At 40.6% G+C, this 25,383-nt stretch overlaps 1 protein-coding gene across 1 annotated transcript; it reads left to right on the top strand.

Moving 5' to 3' along the window:
- The first annotated feature begins 3,595 nt into the window (after positions 1 to 3,595).
- Positions 3,596 to 20,172, top strand: galr1a (galanin receptor 1a). Its single transcript, XM_061718227.1, has 3 exons — positions 3,596 to 4,264; positions 4,362 to 4,427; positions 19,207 to 20,172. Exons 1-3 carry the CDS (start codon positions 3,596 to 3,598, stop codon positions 19,525 to 19,527), a joined length of 1,056 nt encoding a protein of 351 aa, XP_061574211.1. The 3' UTR covers positions 19,528 to 20,172.
- Positions 20,173 to 25,383: the final 5,211 nt, after the last annotated feature.

Raw genomic sequence — 25,383 nt, 5'->3', positions numbered from 1 at the left:
AGACTTGCAGGTGGAGCCTCTGTGGATGAGGTTCCAGACGAGTTCAGTAGCACCTGTCAGTTTCCCTGATATATGTGAAATACCACAGGGTTATTTTTATAGCTACTGTAAACTCAAACTGTAAAACTGTTGACTGTGTGAAAATGTAATGAGTGATGGTAATGATTCATAATATTTATGTAGCTACAGGAACGCATATTTTTCTTGCATCAGTGTTCCGCAGCTATGAACCCACATTCATCATTATGCATGGTTTTAGAATTCCTTTGAGTGTCAGATATAACATTACCTGACGTGGCAAGGGTTAGAGTGGGTCAGGGCAATCGTACGTTTCCTTCTTAAAGATCTTAAGCTAAGAACGACTCTGGGAAACCTGTCTTTGTTTCACAGGGATCTTAAGACCACTCCTAAGAAGCTCTTAGCAGTTAAGAGCTTCTTAACGAATCTGGGGAACGTGGCCAATGTCGCCATGTAGGCTAGTGTTGTAACTGGCCACACTGACCCTGAATAAGTCCCCTCTTGGCCCCCCGGTGGTCAGTTTCATTTATGGAGGTAGCTGGTGAGCTATCCACCAGCAGGATGCAGGCTTTTTCCTTGGTTGCAGTAGAAAACTGATCTAATTTTGTTGTTTTTGCTTTAACATAATTCTGGCCCTTTTGTTTTCTTTTGTGCGTCACTTTTTTGTTTGGGTTTGCTAAACATGATGCTATGCTATTTTTGTTGTCTATTTTCTTTTGTTTACTTTTTTCTTGCTGAAAACTCTCATCCCATCATCGCTTCATCATGCACTTAACATGGCTGACAGGTAGCCTATTAGGGTGATTGGAGTATTCCGTTCACAAAAACGTATTTTTTCCTCCCTCCTTCATGGGCCCCTGACGGCGTCTGGGCCCCAGTGCAGCAGCAATGGTTGCACTGCCATTATCTACGCCTGTGAGCAATACTAAAGCCACAGTTGGAGCTCTTATAATGGTCAACTATGTTTTACCCTTGAAAAAGATAAATTATTCTACATATTAAAGAGCTGTTATTGATTTATACTCCAATTTAGATAACCTCAAATCCTTGGTGACTGTTGACACTTAAAATAAAAAAAATATCAGCAAAACATGGAGAGCTGAACGCAACAAAAAAGTTATGTGCAAGAAATTGAGATTTTTTTTTTTACTCTACCTTTAAAGTTCAGAAATAATATCTTGAGTTTATTTTCAAACTTTAACTTTGAAGCCTTGCCAGTGGAAATCCTGAATGTTACTTGTGAATGGAAGATTTAAATAAAAAAATAACAAATTAATTAGCTGCCATCATACCACAATATATGCAGTTTTACTTACAAGTCACTGAAATGAAGTTGCGTGGGTACAAAATGACACTGAAGTCCAGAGGTTTAAAGATAATCCTTTTAGAAAGCTTAACTCTTCCGACAAAAGCTGCTGATTTTCAAAAAGGCGATTAAGTCTGCTGAATTAAATTGTTTTATGGTGTGCCTCAATGGCAGTTTTGACAGTCCAGGTGGTAAAGTTCATTAGCAATATCTGCGTTACACGGACACTGAGCCAAGCTGAGCAAATGGCATTGATCCCCGTAATCCAAATTACTCGAGAACTGATTCAGAAAGATGGAGACTAAAGTTTAGTTTTTAGTTTAGTTTATTTTCGGTCATGACATCACAAAAAAAGAATAAAAATAAGACAAACATCAAAATACCTTTTACAAAATTAAAAATAAAATAAAAATGACAACAAGGAAACGAATACTGTTCAAAGAAAACATACAAAAAAAAAAGTTTCCAATATACGAATAAAATCCAGACCAAAAAAGGTGTAGGCTGAAGCAAAGCTTATTCATTGCCTACCCTCAAAAGGATTATTTAAAGTAATGAAATAACAGCAAGAAGTAAGTGATAAGACTGCCAGTAAAACAAATTGCCTCCGTGGGGATAACAAAGATTCTTTCAACCTCGAGAAGAAAGAAAAAAAGGTGCAGTCTACATGTTTCTTTCATCCTTGAATAATCAAATCAAATCACCAATTAAATGAATACCCAACATAGCAAGCATCGCTGCTCATTACTTTGATATAGAGAAATCATCCTTCTTTTCAATGTTTTCTTAAATAAGGTTAAAGTTCTACTTTCAAATCCCTCTCCAACTTATTCCATCCATCCACTGCTGCCACTGTAACATCTCAGTTTGGTGTTGGTTCTGATTTTTGATTTCCTGTATCTGCTCTCCCCTCTGAGGTTGTAATGGCTTTGTCTTAAAATAAACATGCTGCCAGACTGTATCCAAAACATGTTATTGTTGATTTTTAACATAATCTGTGCAGTTTTGAAGTCCACCAGTGTCAGTGGTTGACATTTCCCCCAGTTTGTGTTTCTGTTTTGCCCCGCCTGTCTTCCATCTGCCCTGATTGTTCACACCTGTGTCTCTTTACCCCCTTGTGTGTATATCTGGTCTTGTCTTTCCCTTGCACCTTGTGGTTCCGTCCTGTTTCTTTCCTCTATGTGTCCTGCCAAGTTTTTGCTCAAGTTTTTTGGATCCCTGTTTTGTGTGACTTTTGATCCTGACAAGCAGCGCTTTTGGTTTTTGTAAAATAAACCCTTTTTTTGTTGAACTCCTGCCTCTCGCTCTCCTGCATCTGGGTCCTCGCCACACCAGCCCGACAACCAGTTCATTGAATTTGAGCTCATTTGTATCTATAAATAATTGGTTGGTTGGGTGCTTGTATCCAACTTTGTTTGAGTCGTATTGCCTTTTTTTGGAGTAAGAATATTGGTTTCATGATTGTCTTAAATGTGTGTCCCCATACTTCTATACAATATGTTATATGGTTTTATTAAAGATTGATACAGGAGTTTGGTGAGTTTAATGTTAGAATATTTTTACATTTATATAGAATTGCAATGGTTTTTGATATTTTGTTTTTTAAGAAGTTGACGTGAGGCTTTCAGCACAGCTCCAAGAAACTTATTAACAGAAACTCTTTCCACTTCCACATTATCAATAGTGATTTGTACACTTTGATTAGGTCGATTTCCAAAACTAATAAATGTAGTTTTACTTATATTTAATGATAACTTATTCACATCAAACCACCAAAGATGCCTCAACATAATTTTTTTATTCTTCTCTTTTTTTCCCCCCCAAGTATTTTGGGAGGTGGTATGTGTGCTGACGTGCCAAGCCCAGCCCAGTCCCTGCTGTAATGCGAGGAAACATTCCAGCCGCGCAGAGCTGCTGCAGACTGGAGGAGCGCTCCGGAGCGCACACGCATCAGGTGCGCACCAGCGGCGGGGATGCTTTAAAACCTCAGCAACACGGGTTCAGAAAACCGGACAGCTTCGGAATATTCCCTGAGTCACATTAGAAACGTAAAAACAACTGAAGCAGATGTTTTTTTTTCTTCTTAAACCTTGAGAAAAACCAAAGGAGAGGAAAAATACTGCAGGAGCGCTTATGGAGAGGACGATAATCCGGATCCATTCAAGTTTCATCTGAAGAGGAAAAGGAAATAAATCGATTTTAACTTGTAGCACTTCTTTGAGATTTGTTTTTTTAATGAAAAGTGCACTAGAAATACATGCATTATAAACCATGAACTTCTCGGAGGCTGCGTGGCTCCTGGAGGAGCCGTGGAACCTGAGCGCGTCGGAGAGCAACAAGGAGCGCAAACTTTTATTCGGCATCGGCACGGATAACTTCATCACGCTGCTGGTTTTCGGGCTGATCTTCACACTGGGCGTGCTGGGGAACTCCGTCGTGATCACGGTCCTGGCCCGGAGCAAGCCGGGCAAACCTCGCAGCACCACCAACATCTTCATCCTGAACCTGAGCATCGCAGATCTCTCCTACCTGCTCTTCTGCATCCCCTTCCAGTCCACCATCTACATGATGCAGACGTGGGTGCTGGGCGCCTTCATCTGCAAGTTCATCCACTACTTCTTCACCGTGTCCATGCTGGTGAGCATCTTCACCCTGTCGGCCATGTCCGTGGACCGGTACGTGGCCATCGTGCACGCCAGGAGGTCGTCGTCCATCCGGGTGGCGCGGCACGCCGTGGCCGGCGTGGCCGTGATCTGGCTGCTGTCCCTGGCCATGGCCGCGCCCGTCATGCACCACCAGAACATCTTCCACCGCTGGGAGAACGACACCTTCTGCTGGGAAGTGTGGCCCGATCACAACCACAAGAAGATCTACGTGGTTTGCACGTTTGTTTTTGGTTATGTTCTGCCCCTGCTGCTGATTTCATTCTGCTACGCAAAGGTGAGGCTGAGCTGCAGGGGAGCGGATTCTGTCAATAATCACAACACTATAGTGATCAAAATGCAACTACACATGCTGTCCGTTTTGTTCTCTACAGGTGTTAAACCACTTGCATAAAAAACTCAGAAATATATCCAAAAAGTCAGAGGCATCCAAGAAAAAGGTATGTAAGATTGTTTTTTTTCTTTTCTCATTTCCAGAGGTGAATAATCCAGGTGCCATAAAGTACAAATCCTGTCCAGCAGTTGTGTTACAGCAATTTCTGCTGTTTGCAACATGGGAATTGGTTGTTTTTTTAGAGGTGTTTAATCCAGATGCCATAAAGTAAAAACCCTGCCATGTTTCTGCATCAGCCTGTACATTTAGAACAGGTGTTTTCACTAAGGACCTACCATTTCCCTGCAGAGGAGCTGGTTTAGTATTTGGTTGGAACAACTGCTGGACAGGATTTTTACTTTGTGGCACCTGGATTATACACCTCTGCTCATTTGTGGGTGTTGATGTTTATGTCATGGCCTGTAAGGCATATACCTGAATACCTCTTCTGGCTGTTATTTGTAACAAATGCTAGAAAATGTATATACTGAGGGAGTGATGTGTTACCTGTTGAAATAAGGCATTGATATGGCAAGAATGGATGAAATGTCACCTCATGTGCAAAAGAAATGCAGTCATATGATTCTGCACTTGAAATAGTCATTGTCCACGAGAACACTGATACTAAGAGAATATCACTAATAAAGATGATTAGGGTGAATGAATGTAAGAAAAAAGTAAGAGCTACACTGAAAATACTTAATTATCTGGATCAGAGTATTTATGAGAGTATTTATTAGAGTATTTATGGTTCATTATCCTGCAGCCTGTTTTTCTAATCACATCAAATACGTTGAAAGCAGAAGTTTGTGTAAATCATCTTCAGAAAGATATACGTATGTTACATACGTCCAGCAGATCTGCGCTCTCAGCTCTAACTCATCAGTTAGGAAGAGAAGATCTGCTTTAAGCGCTGATAGTGGACCCGAGCGTTTTCATTGTGTTGTGTTAATATGCACACTCCAGTAAAGTACCCTAAATGCAGCGTGCAATCAAACTTCCATCCAGCCCTCATTTTGCTTGGTGGAGGTCATTTATTGTGGCTGCACAGAGACAGTTATCTGCAATCACCTGCTTGATTGCACAATCTGTCTGGCTGCGTCTCCACCTGGCTGTTGCTCTTTACAGCTGGACAGTTTAACAGCGTGATCTGATGGCTTTGTAAAAAGCCAGCGGTATAAATTGTGGGTTTGCTGCGAAAGGAGAAGTTAGAGAGAATGTAAACAGGATTTCACGCTACAGTGTACATTTGAAAGATATTTTATTACACAAAGCTTAAAATAACCACAGGAGGGAATACAGGACTGTCAGATATTCTCAGCTCCGTCCACACCGAGGAGGGTGCTGAGAGAATGAGCCGGGGGTACGAGGCTTTGTGGTAAATGTCTTGGAAACAGTGCTGTAAACCTACACCGCTATTGGTCTCCTTACTGAAAAGAGGTAATATATTCCTCATGTCAAACTACCCAACTGATGTTACTGGTCGATATTAGGTTTTTTGTGCCCATTACTGGCATCGCCATTATACCGGCTGATAAATGTAAATTAACAAAATGAGACATGAAACTGGTAATACATACATAAATAGAAAAATCCTCTCAGTCCTCTATCAGAGTGTTGATTTTGCATTGTTTGTCCACCAGGGGGCAATGTGCAACTAACCATTGGCAATGTTTGGAAAACCACAAATTTTTACGTAAACGGGAATTTAATATTTTGTTGTTGAAGGAGATAACGTATATTTTGTAAAAATTTTAAAAAAAGTGTAGTTTTAGAATGCATTGTTATGGCTTAGAGGGAGGGGCCATAGCATGGTGGGTGGAGTTAGTTGTCCCCAAAACTGGAAGACAGCTGGATTTATCCCAAGCGCCAACAGTCTCACTTCTGGGGTTGAGTCTCATGCTGACTAAAATTCATTGCAGTTCCTCGACTCACCGCTAGAGACTGGCTCCAAAAGAGAGGCAATCTCCATTGACTCCCATGTTAAAATGTCCAACTTTAGAGTAGAAATAAACATGTTTACAGCCTGATTCAAAAAGACGTTTTGGCGTCAATCATTGGAGTTCACGTCCCTGGCAACTCTGAGGGAGGTGCATTTTTTTGTACTACGTCAGGACAATTTATATAAAGCATTATATTTATTACTAATATGCTTGATTGACAGCCGACCTAGCCAATGGCTTCCTCCTAGTGGTAATGCTATTGTACCGTGCGTAGTTAAGCAACCAACCGACGTTGTATTATCCCAGCGTCGGCTAAACACGACTGTCATTTTTGTTTTTGCTGTCCGGTCATATCCCGCTGTAAACATCTGTCAGCAGCTCTGCAGATATTTCGGCAGGGTTCATCTGAAGGAGCTGGGAGCAAAATCTCCCAATCTCTGGATTGCTTCTTACTCATGGTCAGACACAGCAGCCTGGTCCATTTTCAATGCATAGTTTCATCCAGGATCAATAAAAGTGATCAGCAGCAACTTAGACTTCCAAAGCAGGTAACTGGTTTATTGAATCTCCAGGATCAGTAAACCAGCCATTTGCTTTGAAAGTCTAAAAGTATGGACCCGCAATATCACAAGTGACTTTGTTTCTTTTGTTTTTGCAACTCAACTTTCTTGCAGTAAAACTTTGTGAATTAAGTAAATCATCATCCCAAGAAAAGTTCTCGTAGTTGGAGGCATAGTTCCAAAAATTGTTTTACATTACTACTCCTACTCCTTTTGACAATAGTGTCCCTCTCATCTTTCTTCCCAGCAAAGATCATATTTTTAACTTTTGGTAACTCTGGTAACTTTTAACTCTGGTACTTTTTTTATTGCTGCACGCAATCACTGTAACATAAAAATCATGTCTTAAGTTTTACTTCTCATTACCAACAAAAGTAAGGTATTGTTAGTAATGTCCTGCTAATAAAACTTAAAGAATTGCTAACTCATAAAGACTAACTGCAAAACAGCTTAACGTTTCCTGGGTAGGTTATACTGTTAAATCACAACTATTTTATTCAGTTTTTACACACATTTGAAAACTATAAGATGGAACAATGCTACCAAAATTACCATATTTCATAAATTCAGACATACTTTCTATGAAAATTTTAAAAAAGAAGTTACAAAGTAAAAAAAAAGAGTTGAAATTTAAAATTGTCAAGTATTTTATTGACTGCCTGTGACGGGTTAATGCAACATGTGGTTACTTGCGTTTCCTCAGGAGTGTCTCCTGGTTTTGTCCAGGATACTGTAATGTTTATAATGAACCTGTAAGAAGATGATGTATATAATAAGACCGGAGCCTTCTTTTGGGATCAATAGAAAATTAATAATGCATCTGTATGATGAAGCAACATCAGCTACTGTCATGTTTTATATTCTTTACACTTTATCCACGTGTATCGTACATCTTTATACAAATGACCGTATTTAAATCTAATTTAAAGACCAGTTTCGAATCCTTAACTAAATCTGCTGTCACCGCTTCCTAACGCTGTAGAAATTAGTGTTTAAACAGGTTAAAAACAAGCTGCACTCTTGAACGTCCCCAGTGGCGCACTTTGAGCTTCTGTGGTGTTAAATGAAGGTAAAGCTGCTGTCAGGCACAAACAATCCTGGATGAAACAAATTGGTACGACAACTGTTCTGTCACAGGTCCAATGATGACTCAGCTGCCTGATTGCTTTTTTTTTTTTGCTGTCCTATCTAAAAATACTAGTGTAGGTTCAGTCCTCCAGGTCATGGAAATCCTCAAAACATTGAGTCAAAGGCAACTGGGTTTCTATTCTTGGTTTTTGAAGATGTTTTACTTCTCATCCAAACGTCTTATTCATATCTAACTGACGTGTTTGGAGCTTCGTATTTTTAAGCTGCTGTTGAGGTTCTTGTTGGAGTCACTGACTGCGTTTACATGCAGTCAAAATTCAGGTTATTGCTAATATTCCGGTTACTGCAACATTCGGAATATTCCGTTTACATGGTAATTAATCATTTGGGATATCTGGATCAAACCAGCGACGCGCGGAGAACATCATGATGCAATTACCGTCATTTCCGCTTCTCCTTCCTGTATCCAAATTCAAAACAAATGCTGCTTCGCTCAACTTTTCGCTCACCTTCTTTTAACTCTCGTTATCCCGGTACTTTCTACCGTCTACAAATGCCAAAATGTTCATATCCTTCATTACATTTATGAAGTGATTAGTCTCCTCCTCACTCCAAAAGTGTGGCGTGATCTTGCGTTTCTCCATGTTTAGAAGTACGTCCTGGACTCACAAGACCAAGATTCCTTGCGAAAAGAGCATGCGTTTGATCGGGATATCCCGTTAGGCGTTTACATGACCGAATATTCGGGTTTTAAAAGGAGTAACCCTGGGCTCATGTTTGGGTTTTTAAAAACCACGATATGAGCAAATTCAGGTTATTCAAAGGGGTTATTGGTGTTTACATGGCCGTGCAAAACCGGGTTATTGTTAATATTCAGGTTTTAAAAGGGTTATTGACTGCATGGAAACACAGTCATTGACCTACCGTCACTCACTCGTAGGGTCTTTTCAGCACCATTTTTGGTTTACCTGGTCAGCATGTGAAATGTTTTGGTCACATGAATCAAGGTGTGAATGGCTGTGAAACCAACTGTTTGAGAAGATTCAAGGCAGCTTCTTGTAATCATTTTTTCTAAACCTTTAAGACGGATAGCTTCTGTGACTCCTGTCACAAAGCACCTGTCTTCTCAGTCCTGGATGTGGACGTCACAGCCTCCAGTCTTGACCTGAGGCGCTGCCTCTCCTGTGTTGTGCCGTGTACGTATGTGTGGGTTTCTCATTTAGTTTTTCCTATTAAGGTCTGCACACTCTATATGGTGCCAGTCGGGTACTTTGTTCTGCGGATGAATCAGTGGTTGTCTGAGGGTTTTTTCCGCATTTGAAGTGCTGGTTTTTAATTTTCCTCTCTCTTGAACGCCTGCGTTGGTGTTGTTGTTTCCATGTTTCTTACCTGACTTGACAAAGACCCACTTCGGCTATCCGCAGGTTTTAAGTGCATTTTTTTTATTATGTTCTGGTCCTTTTTTCCTATTCCCCTGAACAATGTCAGCCCAGAGCTTTGATGATAAACAGTTTGTGTTTCAGAGGTTGGTGTGACTCAGAAAGTTGATATTGCTCTCTGCATGTGGGTTTCTGCTACATCTCAGCGGTGAAACTTCTGTCCTGCTCAATATTCCCTGCTAAGCCCAAAGCACTTTATTTTTTTGCACACTCTCATGTGAATGTGAAGTTGTTCTTTGTTGAGTTCATATATTCAGTCATGTTTGTACTTCCTGAGTTTGGAAAATAAAAATACATAGAGGTCTGGCAATCCCTTTTTACGTGGAGCCGGCCACGTCAAGGTCATTATCCACAATTTTACAGAAGAGCAGTGGATTCAAGGCTGACATGATGACGTGCAAAACTTACTAAGTACAGTACAGACCAAAAGTTTGGACACACTTCCTCATTTGTTTGAATGACAAGGTTTATACAAACTTTTGGTCTGTACTGTACTGTATGTTTGGCAATAAGCCTTGTTACGTCTACTACCTCAAGCCCACGGCAGCCAGTTCCTACAAAATAAACAAATGCAACTTGTTTTAGTACGTGATGTCACCTGTAAATGCAAAAATAGATTTCTTTAATTTATTCCTTTTTTTGGATGGGCCAGAAAACGTACCTCATGCAATATATGATAGTTTTTGATATTCGTTCTTTAAGCTGGAGATGATGATTTTCTGCTGCGTCAATGATTTCAAGTACAAACTGTCGCGCACGCAACCAGCTGACATCAAAGCAGCGACCATTGTAGCTCCTTCAGTGTCAACGTGGCGCCAGATTGTTTTTCCTTTTTCTCCCGTTTCTTTGTGCCTTCTTCTCCTCTGTTTACCGGCTGTTGGCAGATAAGGAGGAGGCAGATAGGAGGTCAGCTCAGTTAAAGTTCCAGCCTCCGAGGTTTTACCCTGGACTTTCACTAATGGAAACCGGTGTTTTGGGTGTACTCATAAAAGAATGATAAATAGCACCTTTAAAGTGATTAAACATCACTGTGCACAAGTATAATTTATATGAATAAACAGTTTCTTTGGTCCTTTTAACAAAGTGGGAACTGTTGTCCCACTCTGTTGTGGATAAACATGAACTGAATGATGTCATTTTGCATGTTTTTTGTACCTCTTCATTCAGTTTTTGGTATGAATTTAACAAAGAATAGAGCCAGCGGCCCTCGCCCACTAGTATCTATTTTGAATGAATCTGAGCAGCATGACAGTTTTATCAAGTGTTCGCGGCGAGACCGAATATTCCATAATGGAAAAAAACTCTCCCTTTAATCCCACACTAGGTTATCTCCAGGCAAATTCATGGTTGCACTGGATCAGAGTACCCTTACCCGGTAAATTTGAGCTTGATATCATAGTTGGTTTTATAAAGCATTACATGACATGTTACATGTTTAGCGGGTGGCAGCTGCGAGGAACGAGGTCACTCCCACTGCTGCCCAGAAACACAAACCTCTTATCACCAACAAGCACCCAGAAATCATGCAGTCCTCCAAATTCTCAGAATCTGGGGACAACCAAAGCAAACAAAGTTGTAAATTATTCATTTATTTATCTTTCCACAAGCAGTGTGTTCAAAAATGTAGCTTGTTTACAGTAAATGTTGTTGTTGGAGCATAATCAGCGTGGTCTCATCGGCCGTTATCATTTTCTGGTCAGAAAAGGAATAAAAACAACCTCTTGATCATGATACAGCGGTGACTTCATTTTAGTTGGCCAATAAGCATGATATCTGCAAATCTCAGCGCCGGCTCAGAATTAAAAAAGTCAGTGGTCAAGTGGTTATTTTAGGCGTCTGAGACAATCAGGCCTCCAGACGAAGCACATAGATGGATAATTATGAACATTACTACTTGACCGGGTCATATTTTTAGCAGGCTAAATCATTTTTTACATTTTTAACAGCACCTGAAATGATCACGGCTTTGGTCAGAGTCACGTTCTGTGAAAACAACAATGTAATGTAGTTTAAATGATCTTATGGTTTAAAGGGGACCTATTATGAAAAACACGTTTTTTCTTGTTTTAACATATATAAAGTGGTCTCCCCTCACCCTGCCAGCACAGGGGAGACAAAATACCATGAAATTCTGCAAGGTCTCTGACCCCCGCCTTACAGAGTCCCCCAGTGTCACGTGACCTTTTTTTGAGCCATTCTGAATCTGCGCCTATGGTGACGTCACCATAGGCGCTCATTTCCATAGGTTCAGCCTCCGCTGCTGAAACCACGCCCACAACCAGCTCTCTCCGCTGCTGGAGCGGTCTTCCTTCAGCCAGTCGGACGCGGCGCCGCGGATCCGGGTTAAATCATCCAGGTTCCCGGGTGGTTTGGGAGCTGGGTCCTCGGGGGTCTGTCCCAGGTCAGACCAGCTTCACCCTCCGAGATTTTCAGCGAAATCTGTCGGTTTGATCCCCACTAACGGGCGATGCGCCGCGGATGCGCTCCGGAGCCGATCTGTGCGCCCGCCGTGGGGTTGCAGCGCCCGTCGCGCAGCATCCGCCGGGCAGATCCGGCTGAAATTCCGCTGGTCGGTCCCCGGGAGTCCCTGCTACCAGTCCAGGCCGGTTCCTGCGGTCCCGGCCGGTCGGAACCGGTCAGATTCCCTGGTTAAAGCCGCGGTGATGCGCGCTGCTCCAGCCTACTTCCTGGTTTCCAAAGCGGGGTTTCCGACTAAATTGTCCAGGTTCCCAGCCGCTTTGGGAGCAGGGATTTCTGGGGTACGTCCCAGGCTGGATCAGCTTCACCCTCCGAGATTTGCAGCGAAATCTGTCGGTTTGATCACCGATAACGGGCGATGCGCCCCGGAGCCACGCCGGGCGCCCGGCGTGGCTCCGGGGCCAGTGTTCAGCATCCGCCGGGCAGATCCGGCTGAAATAGTGCATAAATGTTATTTATATACAACTCATATTTTATTTTTTTAACAATAAAGTTGCCATTTGTGAAAATTCAGTGTTGTGATAATTTACAGGCTCGGGCTGCTCTGGCGGAGCGAGGTTTATTCTCCTCCCCTGCTACACGTCATTCAGGGAGCCAATCAGCACAGAGCCTCATTATCATACCCCCCCCTTCCCTTAGAATGGAGCACAGAAAAAGAGGTTAGAAGCGGTAAAACTAGTGACAGGGCCCACAGGCTGGATTTATGATTTATGTAGAAAAAACAAGCTTTAGATTGTTTTTAAGACCTGTTTAAGGCCTGTTTAAAATATACATTAAATGCCATAATATGTCCCCTTTAAGAGCTTAAATCATGAATATTAATATTAATATTTTATTTAATTAGAAATTGCTTATATATAAAACCCACTATTTGAAGTTATACAATATATTGTCATGTCCTTAACTTACTTACAAACATTGCCCTTGATTGGACTGTGATCACTTACTGGGTCTTCTGTGATCTTTTAGTTCAGTTCTACCACAAATGAATTAATGTAATGAAGAAAAACATCATGCATATGTACAGAATGCCTCAATGCATCTGTGGCTGTGGAAGTTTTCTAACATATCGAGTCAAAAAGCTCTCTCTCTCTCTCTTCAGCCTTTTACACGAGGTGTTAGTTCAATTTCCTGGTACATTTTACTTTTGTTGCGCCCATGAAGGCGAAAAACAGCTGCTCTCTGCCAGACCTGAGTCATCTAAACTGAAACATGAACGTGGAAGAGTAAAAGCATGTGGATAAAACAGAAATTGATCGTGCACTGTGATATATTTGTGATACGTGTAAATGAGCTGACCTTGTGAGGCAGTTCAGGCAGTCAATCAGAGCAGTGTTTCATCCTGCCTCGTTCATTGGTGTTTTCAAGGAGCAAGAGGGAATAATCTCTTATATGCTCTCCAACCACGAGGATGTTTTCTGCAGCCACTCTTGAAATCCCACCTCCTTTTCCGGCTACCACGCCGGTTCTACGGATTCAGGGTTACATTATGTTCATCACCCTCAATATTACAACATACAGGATGTTTAAAGTATGGAGACTGATTAGATCTGAGCATAGATGTCAAACCCTAACTGTTTTAGCACTAAGAAAGCCTTTGGTGTCTTTATTGTTTGAGTTGAGTGACTGAAATACATAAATAAGCAGTACAAAATAAGAGATGAGCCCTTTTCTTCAACATTAGCATAGTCAAGTGAAACCAACCTGTCTTTTTAAATTCAGTCAACCATATTTTAAATTCAGTCAATCATATATTCAGTAGATTCAGGCTTCATTTATGAGGTGGACAAAAAAGATGACAGGATCAAAACACGAGCACCCTCTCCTTCACTACACATGACTAGTTTTGAATATGCTCACTGAGGAATATGAGAACTACCGCCAGTGTTGAATCCTCTAGTCGCTCCCTTCGTATTGAACATTTCAAGAGCTCTTTTAACATAATGTGTTCAGATAAACTTCCCTCCATCCATCTATTTTCTATACCCGCTTTATCCTTTGCAGGGTCACAGGGGTCTGCTGGAGCTTATACCAGCTCAATATGCAGTATACAGACAGCTAATATACAGACAGACAACCAGGCATACTCACACTCACACCTACGGGCAATTTAGAATCATCAATTAACCTAGCGTGCATGTTTTTGGACTATGGGAGGAAGCCAGAGTAAACGGAGGGAACCCACGCAAGCACAGGGAGAACATACAAACTCTTGCTGTGAGGCAACAGTGCTAACCACTAACCACTGTGCTGCCTCAGATGAACTTGTTTTTTTTAATAAGTATGGGTCCGTCCTTGTTTTGTGGGTTCCAGAGCTACGCTAGAAGATTATCAGGAGACTTTCACTTGTGAGGTGGGGCTGTCCCAGTATCTTGTCATATACAGTATATTATACGGCCACCCCACTATGTACATCTGCAAAAGCATATTTCTAGTATCTGTTACGCCATATGTTTTCCTCTTAGACATGCTGCAGCCAGAGTCCTGAGGAGAACTAGCAGGAGAGATCATATCTAGCTCTTCTTCATTGGATACCTTGAAATTCCCTTGAAACATCCAACAACACAATGGATTTGAAGTATGAAATCCACCATTGTGTTACACATGGTGGAGGTAGTGTAGTGGTGTGGGCATGCATGGCTTTGAGTTAATGATGATGCAGCTGCTGATGAAGATGAACTCTGAGGTGTATAGATCTATACTCTCTGCTCACATTCAGACAGATGCTGAGCTGATAGGAAACCTTTTCACAGTCCAGAATGAAAATGAATCTAAACATCTGTCTTTTGAAGACAGAGAAATGGATTATTGTGTTGATATCAGGCCAACAGCAGCAGCTGAAGGTCTGGTGAAGCAACTCCAGGGATGGATTTAGTGATGTCCATCGACTCCAGTGGGGTCACTGTCATCAAGCAGAAATTGGCTCATCCGTGTCTTACAAATTATATTTAATCCAAATAATTTTAATTCTTAAATGGCACATTTTCATGTCTTGAATTTGAATTAGGAGGGGATCCGGTTTGGGAACCACATTTCATCTCTGCTTTTTGCGGATGACGTTGTCCTGTTGGCTTCATCGGACCGGGACCTTCAGCATGTGCTGGGGCGGTTTGAGGCCGAGTGCGACGCGGCAGGGATGAGAATCAGCACCTCCAAGACCGAGGCCATGGTTCTCCACCGGGAAAGGGTGGCGTGCCTTCTCCGGGTGGGTGGAGAAGTCCTGCCTCAGGTGGAGGAGTTCAAGTATCTCGGGGTCTTGTTCACAAGTGAGGGAACGATGGAGCGTGAGATTGACAGACGGATCGGTGCAGCGTCCGCAGTTATGCGGTCGATGTACCGGACCGTCGTGGTGAAGAAGGAGCTGAGTCGAAAGGCGAAGCTCTCGATTTACCGGTCAATCTATGCACCTACCCTCACCTATGGTCATGAACTTTGGGTAGTGACCGAAAGGACAAGATCGCGGATACAAGCGGCCGAGATGAGTTTCCTTCGCAGGGTGGCTGGACACTCCCTTAGAGATAGGGTGAGGAGTTCGGTCACCCGGGAGGAGCTCGGAGTCGAGCCGCTGCTCCTTCACATTGAGAGGAGTCAGCTGAGGTGGCTTGGGCATCTGTACCGGATCCTCCTGGACGCCTCCCTAGGGAGGTGTTCCAGGCATGTCCCACCGGGAGGAGACCCCGGGGAAGACCCAGGACACGCTGGAGAGACTATGTCTTTCGGCTGGCCTGGGAACGCCTCGGACTCCCCTCGGAAGAGCTGGAGGAAGTGTCTGGGGTGAGGGAAGTCTGGGCATCCCTGTTGAGACTGCTGCCCCCGCGACCCGGTAACGGATAAGCGGCGGACGATGGATGGATGGATGGATGGATGGATGGATGGATGGATGGATGAATTTGAATTAAAGCTGAAAGTCTGCACTTTGAACAAATCTTTATTTCAAATCCATAGTGGTGGGGTGTCTGAAAGGAAAATCTAATTAAAAAGCTCTGTCTTTGTCCAAATACTTCTGGACCTGGCTGTATTTTAACAGTGCACTACAAAATGAAGGCCATTTGACTGTTTTGTGATGGCAAAATAACCAATAATCTACTTGTTTACTCCATCGAATGTCCCATTATCTTAATAATAGAGATTATAGATCGAGAAAGTTGTAGATAAAAGCCCCTCCAGGAACAGCCTTCGTAGAGATGGTTAATGTGGCTCCAGAGTGAAACGAAGGGTAGAAAAACATCTCAGGTGTAAATGAAGGCTCTTCTTTTAGAATATGAAAAGAATAAGCGAGAGCCGTGCTTACGTCACACAGTCACCATCATTTCTCTGCCAACAATCCTAAGTGGAAAACTTTTTGCACAATGGATTTGCAGAAAGGTGCGTCGGAGGAGGAAAGCAGCAGCCAAACTTAACAAGAAATCTCCTGCACATCTTCTTCTCACTGTTCACTTATTTATTATGCCATGAAAAAGGTCTATGACCGAAACGTTGGCCTTATAAATAAGTGAACATTGAGAAGAAGGTGTGCAGGAGTTTTCTTGTTAAGTTCTGCCACCAATCCTAAAATTATCCAAAGCTTTGATTTTCTAGTAAAAACCACAACAATTGAACCCTCCATCTTGATTTATTGCACCATCTAACTTATTAAGGACTATAAACCAGCTCTGAGTGTGTGTCGCCACGGAGCCTGTAACTGATTGACCGTGTTATTTCCTTTTTATAAATACTTTCCCCCATCTTTTGTCTGTATGAATATGGTTTTAACCTTTGTGTTCTTGAGGGAAGTACCTTACTCCCCTCTCCATTATGATTTAAACCTCTTCAAACAATTATGATGGCAAAAAACATTATTTTTATATTATTATTATAATTTTACCGATGAGTTTTCTGGCAGCCCATGTTTCTTTATCCTGTTACAAACTAATTTAAAAGACCAAAATATCATTTTTTTTCCTACCTCCTTGAAAAATGCGAAGGAGGTGACGGGCAGATCAGGCAGCATGTAATTCGTTTTTTTTTGTTATTTCATTTTATTCTTTTTTAATGAGTCTTCAGCTTTATCTTTTTACTTTACTGATAGTCTTACCAAGGCTAATAACATCCAGCACCTCTCTCATTTGCATTAATTCTTGCAGTCCTGGCCACAGTACGTTCTGCTTTTATGGGTCTTCAAATGAGCAGTTTTTGAATATTTATCAACCATATCACAATATTACTGATCCATGACCAAATATCCATGATTAACATATTCATGAACTACATATTAAACATTTTAAACATTTCTCTGCTGAAACTCAAACACATAGGCAACAGAAAGTGATGGAGATCAAGCGCTTTTGTGACTATTGTGTGTTTATTAAAGCGTTTCTGAGATGACTTATAAACACGATGACCTGCTTCTGATGCAAATGCAGTGAGAAGGTGGGAGTTATGCTTCAAGGTTTTCTTGGTTTTGTGGAGGAGAAGCTTCGCTGCCCACAAGCAGACGTGTCTAAGCCTAATAAATAGCTATGTGCACATGTACGTGACTGGACAGAGATAGAGGGATTGGGCAACATCTCCATCATTTTCTCTGCTGCTTCAAGTTTGCTTCATCATCTGTGTGCCGTGCGTGTGAATCAACGTGCTCCAGTCTTGGGTTCATTTAGACAATTAGAGGATTACATTTGGATCTGCTGAGTGGATTATCCAGGATATTGTGACTTGCATGGTGCTTGTCGGTTTAATGTAATGCAATTAAAGTTTTATGAGGCCTTGTATGACACTGCTGCTGGTGCATTAGTTGGCATATGATCAATTTAAAACACCAGCAGCTGATTTGTTATCTAATAACAACAAGTCGAATGACAAGGTATATAAAAGGGATCATTCATCCACTGGGAAAATAATCCGTTGGGAAATCTGTTCCCCCTTATCCCTTGAAGGTCAACTTTAATCTTTTAGCTCAATGTTTTGGTCTAATTATCAGCCTGGAGCGCTGATACAGCTTTGTTAACAATGGAAAAACTAGGAAAAACTCTTTTGTTAGTGTGACAAAGCAGCTCTGGGGGCTGTAGCCACTCCTGAGTAACATAGAGAGAAGGCAGTAGTCTTACTCACAGGTCACACATATAAACAGAGCCAAGAGGAGACTCCATCCATTAACCTGCACCTTTTTCCTCCTGCAGTTTATCGATTCCAGCTTTCAGGTTAAAACCAGGGATCAGAGCATTTTTCATGATAAAGGAAGGCAGAAAACCTGTGAATTGTAAGTAGGGGTGTAACAATATATCGTGCCACGAAATTTCGCAATACAAAAACGTCACGATACGTGTCGTGGAGGTGACAAACTGTATCGCGATATTGGGTTATTAATATTAATCTATCTATACTGCGCCTCGACCCATGGACCAAAATCTTACTCCGCTCAGAAGAAACTAGTACCGTTTTGGTCCCGATCACAGGACTCTTGCAGGGTTTTGAGCTCTGAACGTTTACTTATGTTAGGCTGGTGTAGAGTTAAGCCTTACCTTATTAAATTAAACCTTTTTGGGGTAATGAGTAGGATAAACACAGGGACAACTTCTGCTGAGTTCCAGTGTACTTTAATGTCCGCTCAACAGTGTAGGATTTTAGAACATCAACACAGCACCTAGTGCCGTACTGTGGCGTATCACTCCGCCCAATCTAAAACAGACTAATCACTACAGATAAACTGACTAGTGTCATTATAGTCCCTGATTTACATCAGAATATAAAGAATATATTTATAAAATAATGAACCCTGAATTACCAAAATAACCTTCTTTACAAAAATAAATCTCCTCTTACACTTATAAGGTGAGCATGAATCAATCTTTTTTATGATGTAAAATTGTATGTATTTATTTACTTTTATTTATTTATTTAATTTTAGTTGTTCAATTTCTGGAAAAGAAAAAAGTCAAATCATACATGAGAGAAACTATTCAGTGTGTGGCAAAATATTTTTATTGTATGAAACTGAAGATGCATAATGCAAACCTGACATTTACTTTTAGTTCAGTTTGTGGAAAATGGTTGGCCTGGCTTTCTCTTTAAAACTTAAACAGTTATAAAGCATTACAAACTGTAACAATAGGGCAAATGCACAGCATTGTTTTGTATTTTGTGTCTTTTAAATAAAATACATTTTTTTCCAGTCATATGTTCCTCATTCAAGGTTGTTTAAAAAAATACTGCTATAATATCGTATCGTAATCGTGACCTCAATATCGTGTATCGTACCGTATCGTGAGATTAGTGGATCGTTACACCCCTAATTGTAAGTGATCCTAACACTAACACGCCGTCTTTTCTGTTCTGTTTGTTCTGTATGTTCCTCTTTGCAGACGGCTCAGACGGTGCTGGTGGTGGTGGTGGTCTTCTGCCTGTCCTGGCTCCCTCACCACATCGTCCACCTCTGGGCGGAGTTCGGGACCTTCCCCCTGAACCAGGCGTCCTTCGTGTTCCGCGTAGCCGCCCACTGCCTGGCGTACAGCAACTCGTCCGTCAACCCGGTCATCTACGCCTTCTTGTCGGAAAACTTCCGAAAGGCTTACAAGCAGGTCTTCAAATGCCAGATCGGCACCAGTGACTCGCCGCTCAATGACGTCAAGGAGATCCGCAGCAAAGCGGACACGGCGCCCTCCACGAACTGCACGAACGTCTGACTATCACCGGTGATGCGAAAATGTGGAACACTAGCAGTGATGAGGAATGAGCCGAGTCACGATGACACAGTCATCAGACACCAGTGGGTGTGTATTTCTGATGTACATAACTACAGTTTTATTGTATTATCCCACAGAAAGACAATTATACGTGGACTGTAAGGGATCCGGCCACAACGGCTGCAGGATACAAATCCTCACAGAAAAAAAGCCTGTGGTGTCCAAATCTCAGGTAAACGGGGCATTTATGTATCACATCATGGTGTATTTAAGAGACAGTTCAGAGATGTGATTTAACTTTCTGACTTCATTATTGGAGGAATTAATCTGATAAGTAGATTTGTAATTGTAATCACTCACTGTTGTAAAGTTTTTGTTTTTTGTTTGCGATTGTCTGAAGAGATACAGTAACACGTTGTGGGATGTTGGACTATCATTTGAAATTGCCGATCTTAGTATGCTCCGTTGGCTGGTTTGTGGTTTAATTGGATTCAGACTTCCTGATGCTTCTTGTTGCTGCAGCCAAGACAAAGTGCTGGGAGGATGCTTTGGCTTTTCAAAGTTGATTAGCAGAGGCGTTTGATTGCTTTCAAATGGAAACAAAAAGGGAAGAAGAATGACAGACTCTGATAACTTTGACTTTCTCATTCGACTGCCATTTTCAAAGCCTGCATGCTTCAGTAGTACCGTACTTGGCAGTGAATGATGATGAGACAAAGAGCTACTTCTGGGAAAGAGTCCAGTATACAGCAGACCAGTCTACCTCGCATACAGTAAGTGGGCTACGGCTGTCACGTGACTGCCGTAGTATACTCACTTTGAAAGTGTCATATTATGTACAAACCACAACTCCCGTAACAGTATGCAGTACATGCTGCTCGCAGGACCTTTCAGATAGGATGTGGTGGCTGCCGTGCTTCACCCTGCGACCCAGGCGTGTGCTGTGTGGCGCAAGAAGAATTAATCTCCCACAACCTGGGCTTTAAGCAGGACGGAGGAACTTTAGTGATCTAAACCGGTATACTTTAAAAGCTGCAGAAGCAGGATTCTTTCTTACTACTTTCACAGTTTTGCAGGGATCGGCTGCCCCAAAAGCTGCACTTTGTCTCCTCTTCTAAGTTAATAAAAAATGAAATCAAAGTTTTTCGCCAACAGGTCAAAAGATACAGCATGCACCCAAGACCACAACTCAAAAAACAAGTAAATATCTGCTATTCGCTTCCTGGAAAGCTTCTGGGTTGCCAAGCAACTGGTGTCTGAGATGTGCTCTATCTGTGCGGCATCCCATTCCCCGTGCTGAGCACAGTCCTTACCTCACCCTATCTAAAAGGCCTTGTTTTTACTTCATACGGGCCTTTGCTCGTTCAAAAAACAGCCTGTATATGATCTGTATATTATATTTTGTGTGTTAATGTTATCAAGTCCGAAGTTGGTGGTTTGTGGCTAAAACAGCTGGCTGCACAGAATCACCATTCTTCTTCTGAGCCTTTTTAAATATACATCTGTATGTTTTTGCATCACAATGCTCTCTACCTGTTGAGTATCTTAAGTACTATAACTGTACTATGAATTCTGGGTAAATGCACAAAATTTCTCATGTACCAAAGTATGACTAATGTTGTAACTCTATAATATGACCTAGTTTTTTTTCCTTTTCTTTTCAATAACTGTACTAAACTTTTCTCTTTAAGTGATACTATGGAAACATACAGTATTAATTTAGTTTCTGAAAAGGTTGGCTGCGACAATCACCAAACACACAACAGAAAACTAATTTTATTCCAGCAGACATGCTATTTACAGAATTTACAGCACTACCTGTTCTTACTTACAGTATACTTATACAGACCATCTTTGACAAAAGCTGCACAGAACAGAATATAGGAGTCATCTAAAGTACCATAATTAAAAATTGAAGAATGACATCATGTTGTTTGCCCCACCCAACTACTGATGTATCTCATACAATGAATTACAGTACAATTCAATGAGACAGACATCTTTCATACACTGGTATGGCTGCTGTCCAGATTGGTCTCTGCAGGATTTCTGTAATCTACTGCGTATAATGAAGATGATGTAATTAGACAGCGCTCCGAAGCTGAGCTGATCAACCTCATCTGGCAGCGCTCCCCGACTGATGTATCCCATCTCCTCCTTGTGCATCCCTGCAAAACCATCTCAGAGCAAAGACGACCAATAACCATCTTGTAGATTTTTTAAATAAAGAACCATTCAGAAATCATGTGACATCATCTGCTGTATGAATTCTGTACGCGTACATTTTACACTTGAATTTGGGGCAAGACAATTAAAATTTGTGGTCAGAAGTGGCATTGCTACACTGTGCAGCTTTAAGACATTCAGAAAAGTATGATGTGGAAAATGCTATCGACATCCAAACCTGCTTACCATTATTGAGGTAGCTGAAGTTTCAGAGTTTGAGTGATAATCTTTCAACTGCATACTTATTGGTTTGATTCCTAACTTCTCCAGTTGATCTGTATGTCAATATGTCTTAACCCCACTTAGTGCCAACATGTTCCTAACTTGTAGGTCTCTTGGGATAAAATCATCCGTTAAAGCTGACGAAGTTTGCAACTAAGCAACAACTAAAAGACCAATGTGTGGCACCTTCTCATATCTAAAGACATTCATCCAGAGTTTTAAGTTGTATATTTGATTTGAAATGTGGTTGTAAATATTTTGAACACTGAATGTAATATTCTAATATGCATGTGAAAGCCTCACTCTTTACTTTGCTTTTTGATGCTATGTCAGTAGTTTTTGAACTCTGTTGCATTGTATGACTGACTGTGCCAAGCTTAGTATTTGTTCGGCTGCCTTCAGTCAGCCACTAATAAATAATAAAGAAATAAAACAAAAATTACACGCAAAAGAATGCAATATGATTGATCACCTGTGCAAATTAAAAAATAAATGTTACCCTAGTTTTGCACTGTACATTTTATGGTTCAACTTTGGAAAATTACAAGAGAGTAATGTATTCAGTCTAATTAAAATCGCTAATCAGTGTAATCAGCAGTCTCTCATTCCCTCGAGGATCTCAGATGTAAAAGTCAAGGATTTTTCAGAGATTTTTCTTTTTGGTTATGTATTGTATTATAATTAAAGGAAATTATCTGATCTAATTTATTACAGGAAATCTATGTAGCAAGCCACCTATGAACACATGGCGGCGGTATATCACAACATTGCATGTCAACCTTTGGCGTAAGACACAACAAAAGAAGGTTTACAGGGACAAACTGTATTAAAACATACCGCATCATCCCCCCTCTTTAACTCAGTATTCACAGTCCCGCGTTGATTGACAATGTAGTTATATACCTACATGTGGTCAGAAGTGGTATTTCTACATAGAGTGGCTTTAATTTGGAAATCAAATATACATTGAAAAACTAGTTTATATTATATAAGAAATCACAAGCAAAACATTTTACTGAGCAAATGCAATATTATTTGATTCAATGACACTTGTGATCACAGTTTGCAAATTACAGTGATTTATTTATATTTTTTTTAAACCAAATATAACCCATAAAAATAGACTTAATATTTCCATCTATTTCGAAAATATCAAGCACCAGCCAAAAATATGGAATAAGGATTAACAATTTCAGGTGTGTGTTACAGAGGGACTTAATCTTAATGTACTTATACAATTGTGTTACAGTTTTAATAATATAACAAAATACTTGTGAAATTACTTGACTTGTAAAGCGACCTTTGCTATATAAATGTGAGTTATTATTATGATTATTGATTATACTACTACTACTGTGAAACTTTAGCTATTAAATGTGATAAGCGCCCAACAATCAAAAAAGGTCATTACATTATTAACGATTTATATTCATAAAGTTGAACAAGAACTACAATGTTACCACCTTTATACGACTAATGCTGTATTGCTTATATGCTCATATACTTTATGGAGCTTCTCTCACTGTAAATTGTTGGCTGTCTGAGTGTCATTCTGTCATTTTGGAAATACGCATTTCAAGACTTGAAGGTAGGGTAAGTGATATCTGGATGACATCACATCTGTTGTAATTTAAAACAAGATGTCAATACAAGACTGAGTTATCTCTTCCCTCCAGTACTCTCAACAAAACATGCCCCATTATGAACTCTACCACCCCCTCCATGTGCATGAACCCTCCCCTATCTGCGATTGGTTTGAGCAATTTTTGTTGTGTTTGTGTTATGTGCTGTTTGTTTCTACTTCACAGTGCCAGGGCTTTGTAGAGAATGTTTTTTTTCTCACAGTGTATTCATGAGATGTGGAGGTAGAAAGAGAATTGCATACCCTACCTTTAAAGAAAGAATGCAACCCACTGTGTACATATCAGTGAGTGAGGAAACACAGTAAAGGTGCTCTTCTTGGGATAGATTCCTTTTTAACTTTCCTTTTCATCTTTATCTATTAAATTATTTACATAAAAATTTTAATTTTCACAAGCTTGCTGTAGTGTGTCCTTTAAACTGTGTTTCTTGTGTATCTGTGACTTCAAAAATCTTGATTAGTTTGTTAAAAATATATAGTTTTTGTGTATTTTGAAGAATTTTGCTTAAAATGCAACTTAAGAGACAACATGAAGCTGTTGCAGATACTCACTATATGGATGTATTATAAGAATCGCTGCTAATATTACAACTTAAAATTAAAGTCTGTGCCAATATTGTCAAGAAATCTTTTTCATTCTTTAAAAAAAACCATATGTGCATATTCCACGTGTTTTCTCATAAATGAAAACTCATGTCTTGCAAAAGCTTTCTCTTCCATAAAAGGATACTTTTAAGTTTTTATTCATTTATCCTACAAAAAAAGAAAACAGCAGCGTGAGTTCCCACCACCTCCCTGGAGCTTGGATGTGTTGAATACATTCTAGTGGCCTGAAGACATTTCCTGTTCTCACATCAACCAAAAGTATCTCTAAAAAGACCTACAGAAACAGCGGGGCTCCCATGAGGCATCGCCTTGAAAGCAGATGTCAGAGTTTTCTAAGTATGGGGTCTTCAAAGGGCCACATTTCTCACTAAGGGGCCGAGTATTGACATTTTTGAACACAACTTCCCCTTATTTTTGAAAAGTTCACAAACATTTTATCAATCCCATCTTCTGCCTAAACACGAGAAAGTTTCTCATTTTAATGTTTGTCAAACTTGAGCTAAGTGACAACAGAAATGTACTTTCACACATTAATGATGAACATGAGGATTTGTGACTTCCCAACAATCACAACAAAACACTGACTGCCGTTAATGAGTGCTGTTAGTTAGATGTAGGCTAGTAGTAGGTGGTTTGGAAAACATCTCCAAACCACCATGTGTACCTGACCTAAGTAAGACTATTGATTTGATTACTTATATTTCTTTTGCCTTGCTTATATCATGATTTATGATTTGCCTGCGCAGTTTAATTATCAATTAAGTTCATTCCTGTTTTGTTTGTCAGAACCATGGCATAAATCACCAAAACCTGTGAACTCTAACTCAGTTTTCGTGTCACATTCTTTTTTGCTTGAGAAACTTTGGGTGGTCAGCAATCTCCAGTATAACACAACAAACAGTTTCTTTATCTTTACCATTATTTTTACACATGTAGGGGAAACAAACTCAAGTTTGATTTCTAAAGTTTCTTCCTTTTTATTCAGTTTTTTCTCCACTGGCACTCAATAATTTAGGTATTGAAAGTACAGTATAAACTCATTCAAGTTTAGTAAAGTTATCACGTCACATGAAACAAAAACAATTTCACGACATAAAATGCTAGCATGTCATCTCTTCTCACCGTGCCTTTACAGCGACATTGCAACATTTCTGCAGCTT

The sequence above is a fragment of the Cololabis saira genome, chromosome 3, assembly GCF_033807715.1.
Source record: "Cololabis saira isolate AMF1-May2022 chromosome 3, fColSai1.1, whole genome shotgun sequence".
NCBI lineage: Eukaryota > Metazoa > Chordata > Actinopteri > Beloniformes > Belonidae > Cololabis > Cololabis saira.
The sequence above is the reverse complement of the archived record's forward strand: the minus strand, read 5'-3'. Positions and strand labels throughout refer to the sequence as shown.

Coding starts and splice junctions, on each gene's coding strand:
- galr1a (XM_061718227.1), top strand. CDS start 3,596: ATGAACTTCTCGGAGGCTGCGTGGCTCCTGGAGGAGCCGTGGAACCTG. Junction 4,265..4,361: donor TTTCATTCTGCTACGCAAAG/GTGAGGCTGAGC, acceptor TGTTCTCTACAG/GTGTTAAACCACTTGCATAA. Junction 4,428..19,206: donor CAGAGGCATCCAAGAAAAAG/GTATGTAAGATT, acceptor TCCTCTTTGCAG/ACGGCTCAGACGGTGCTGGT.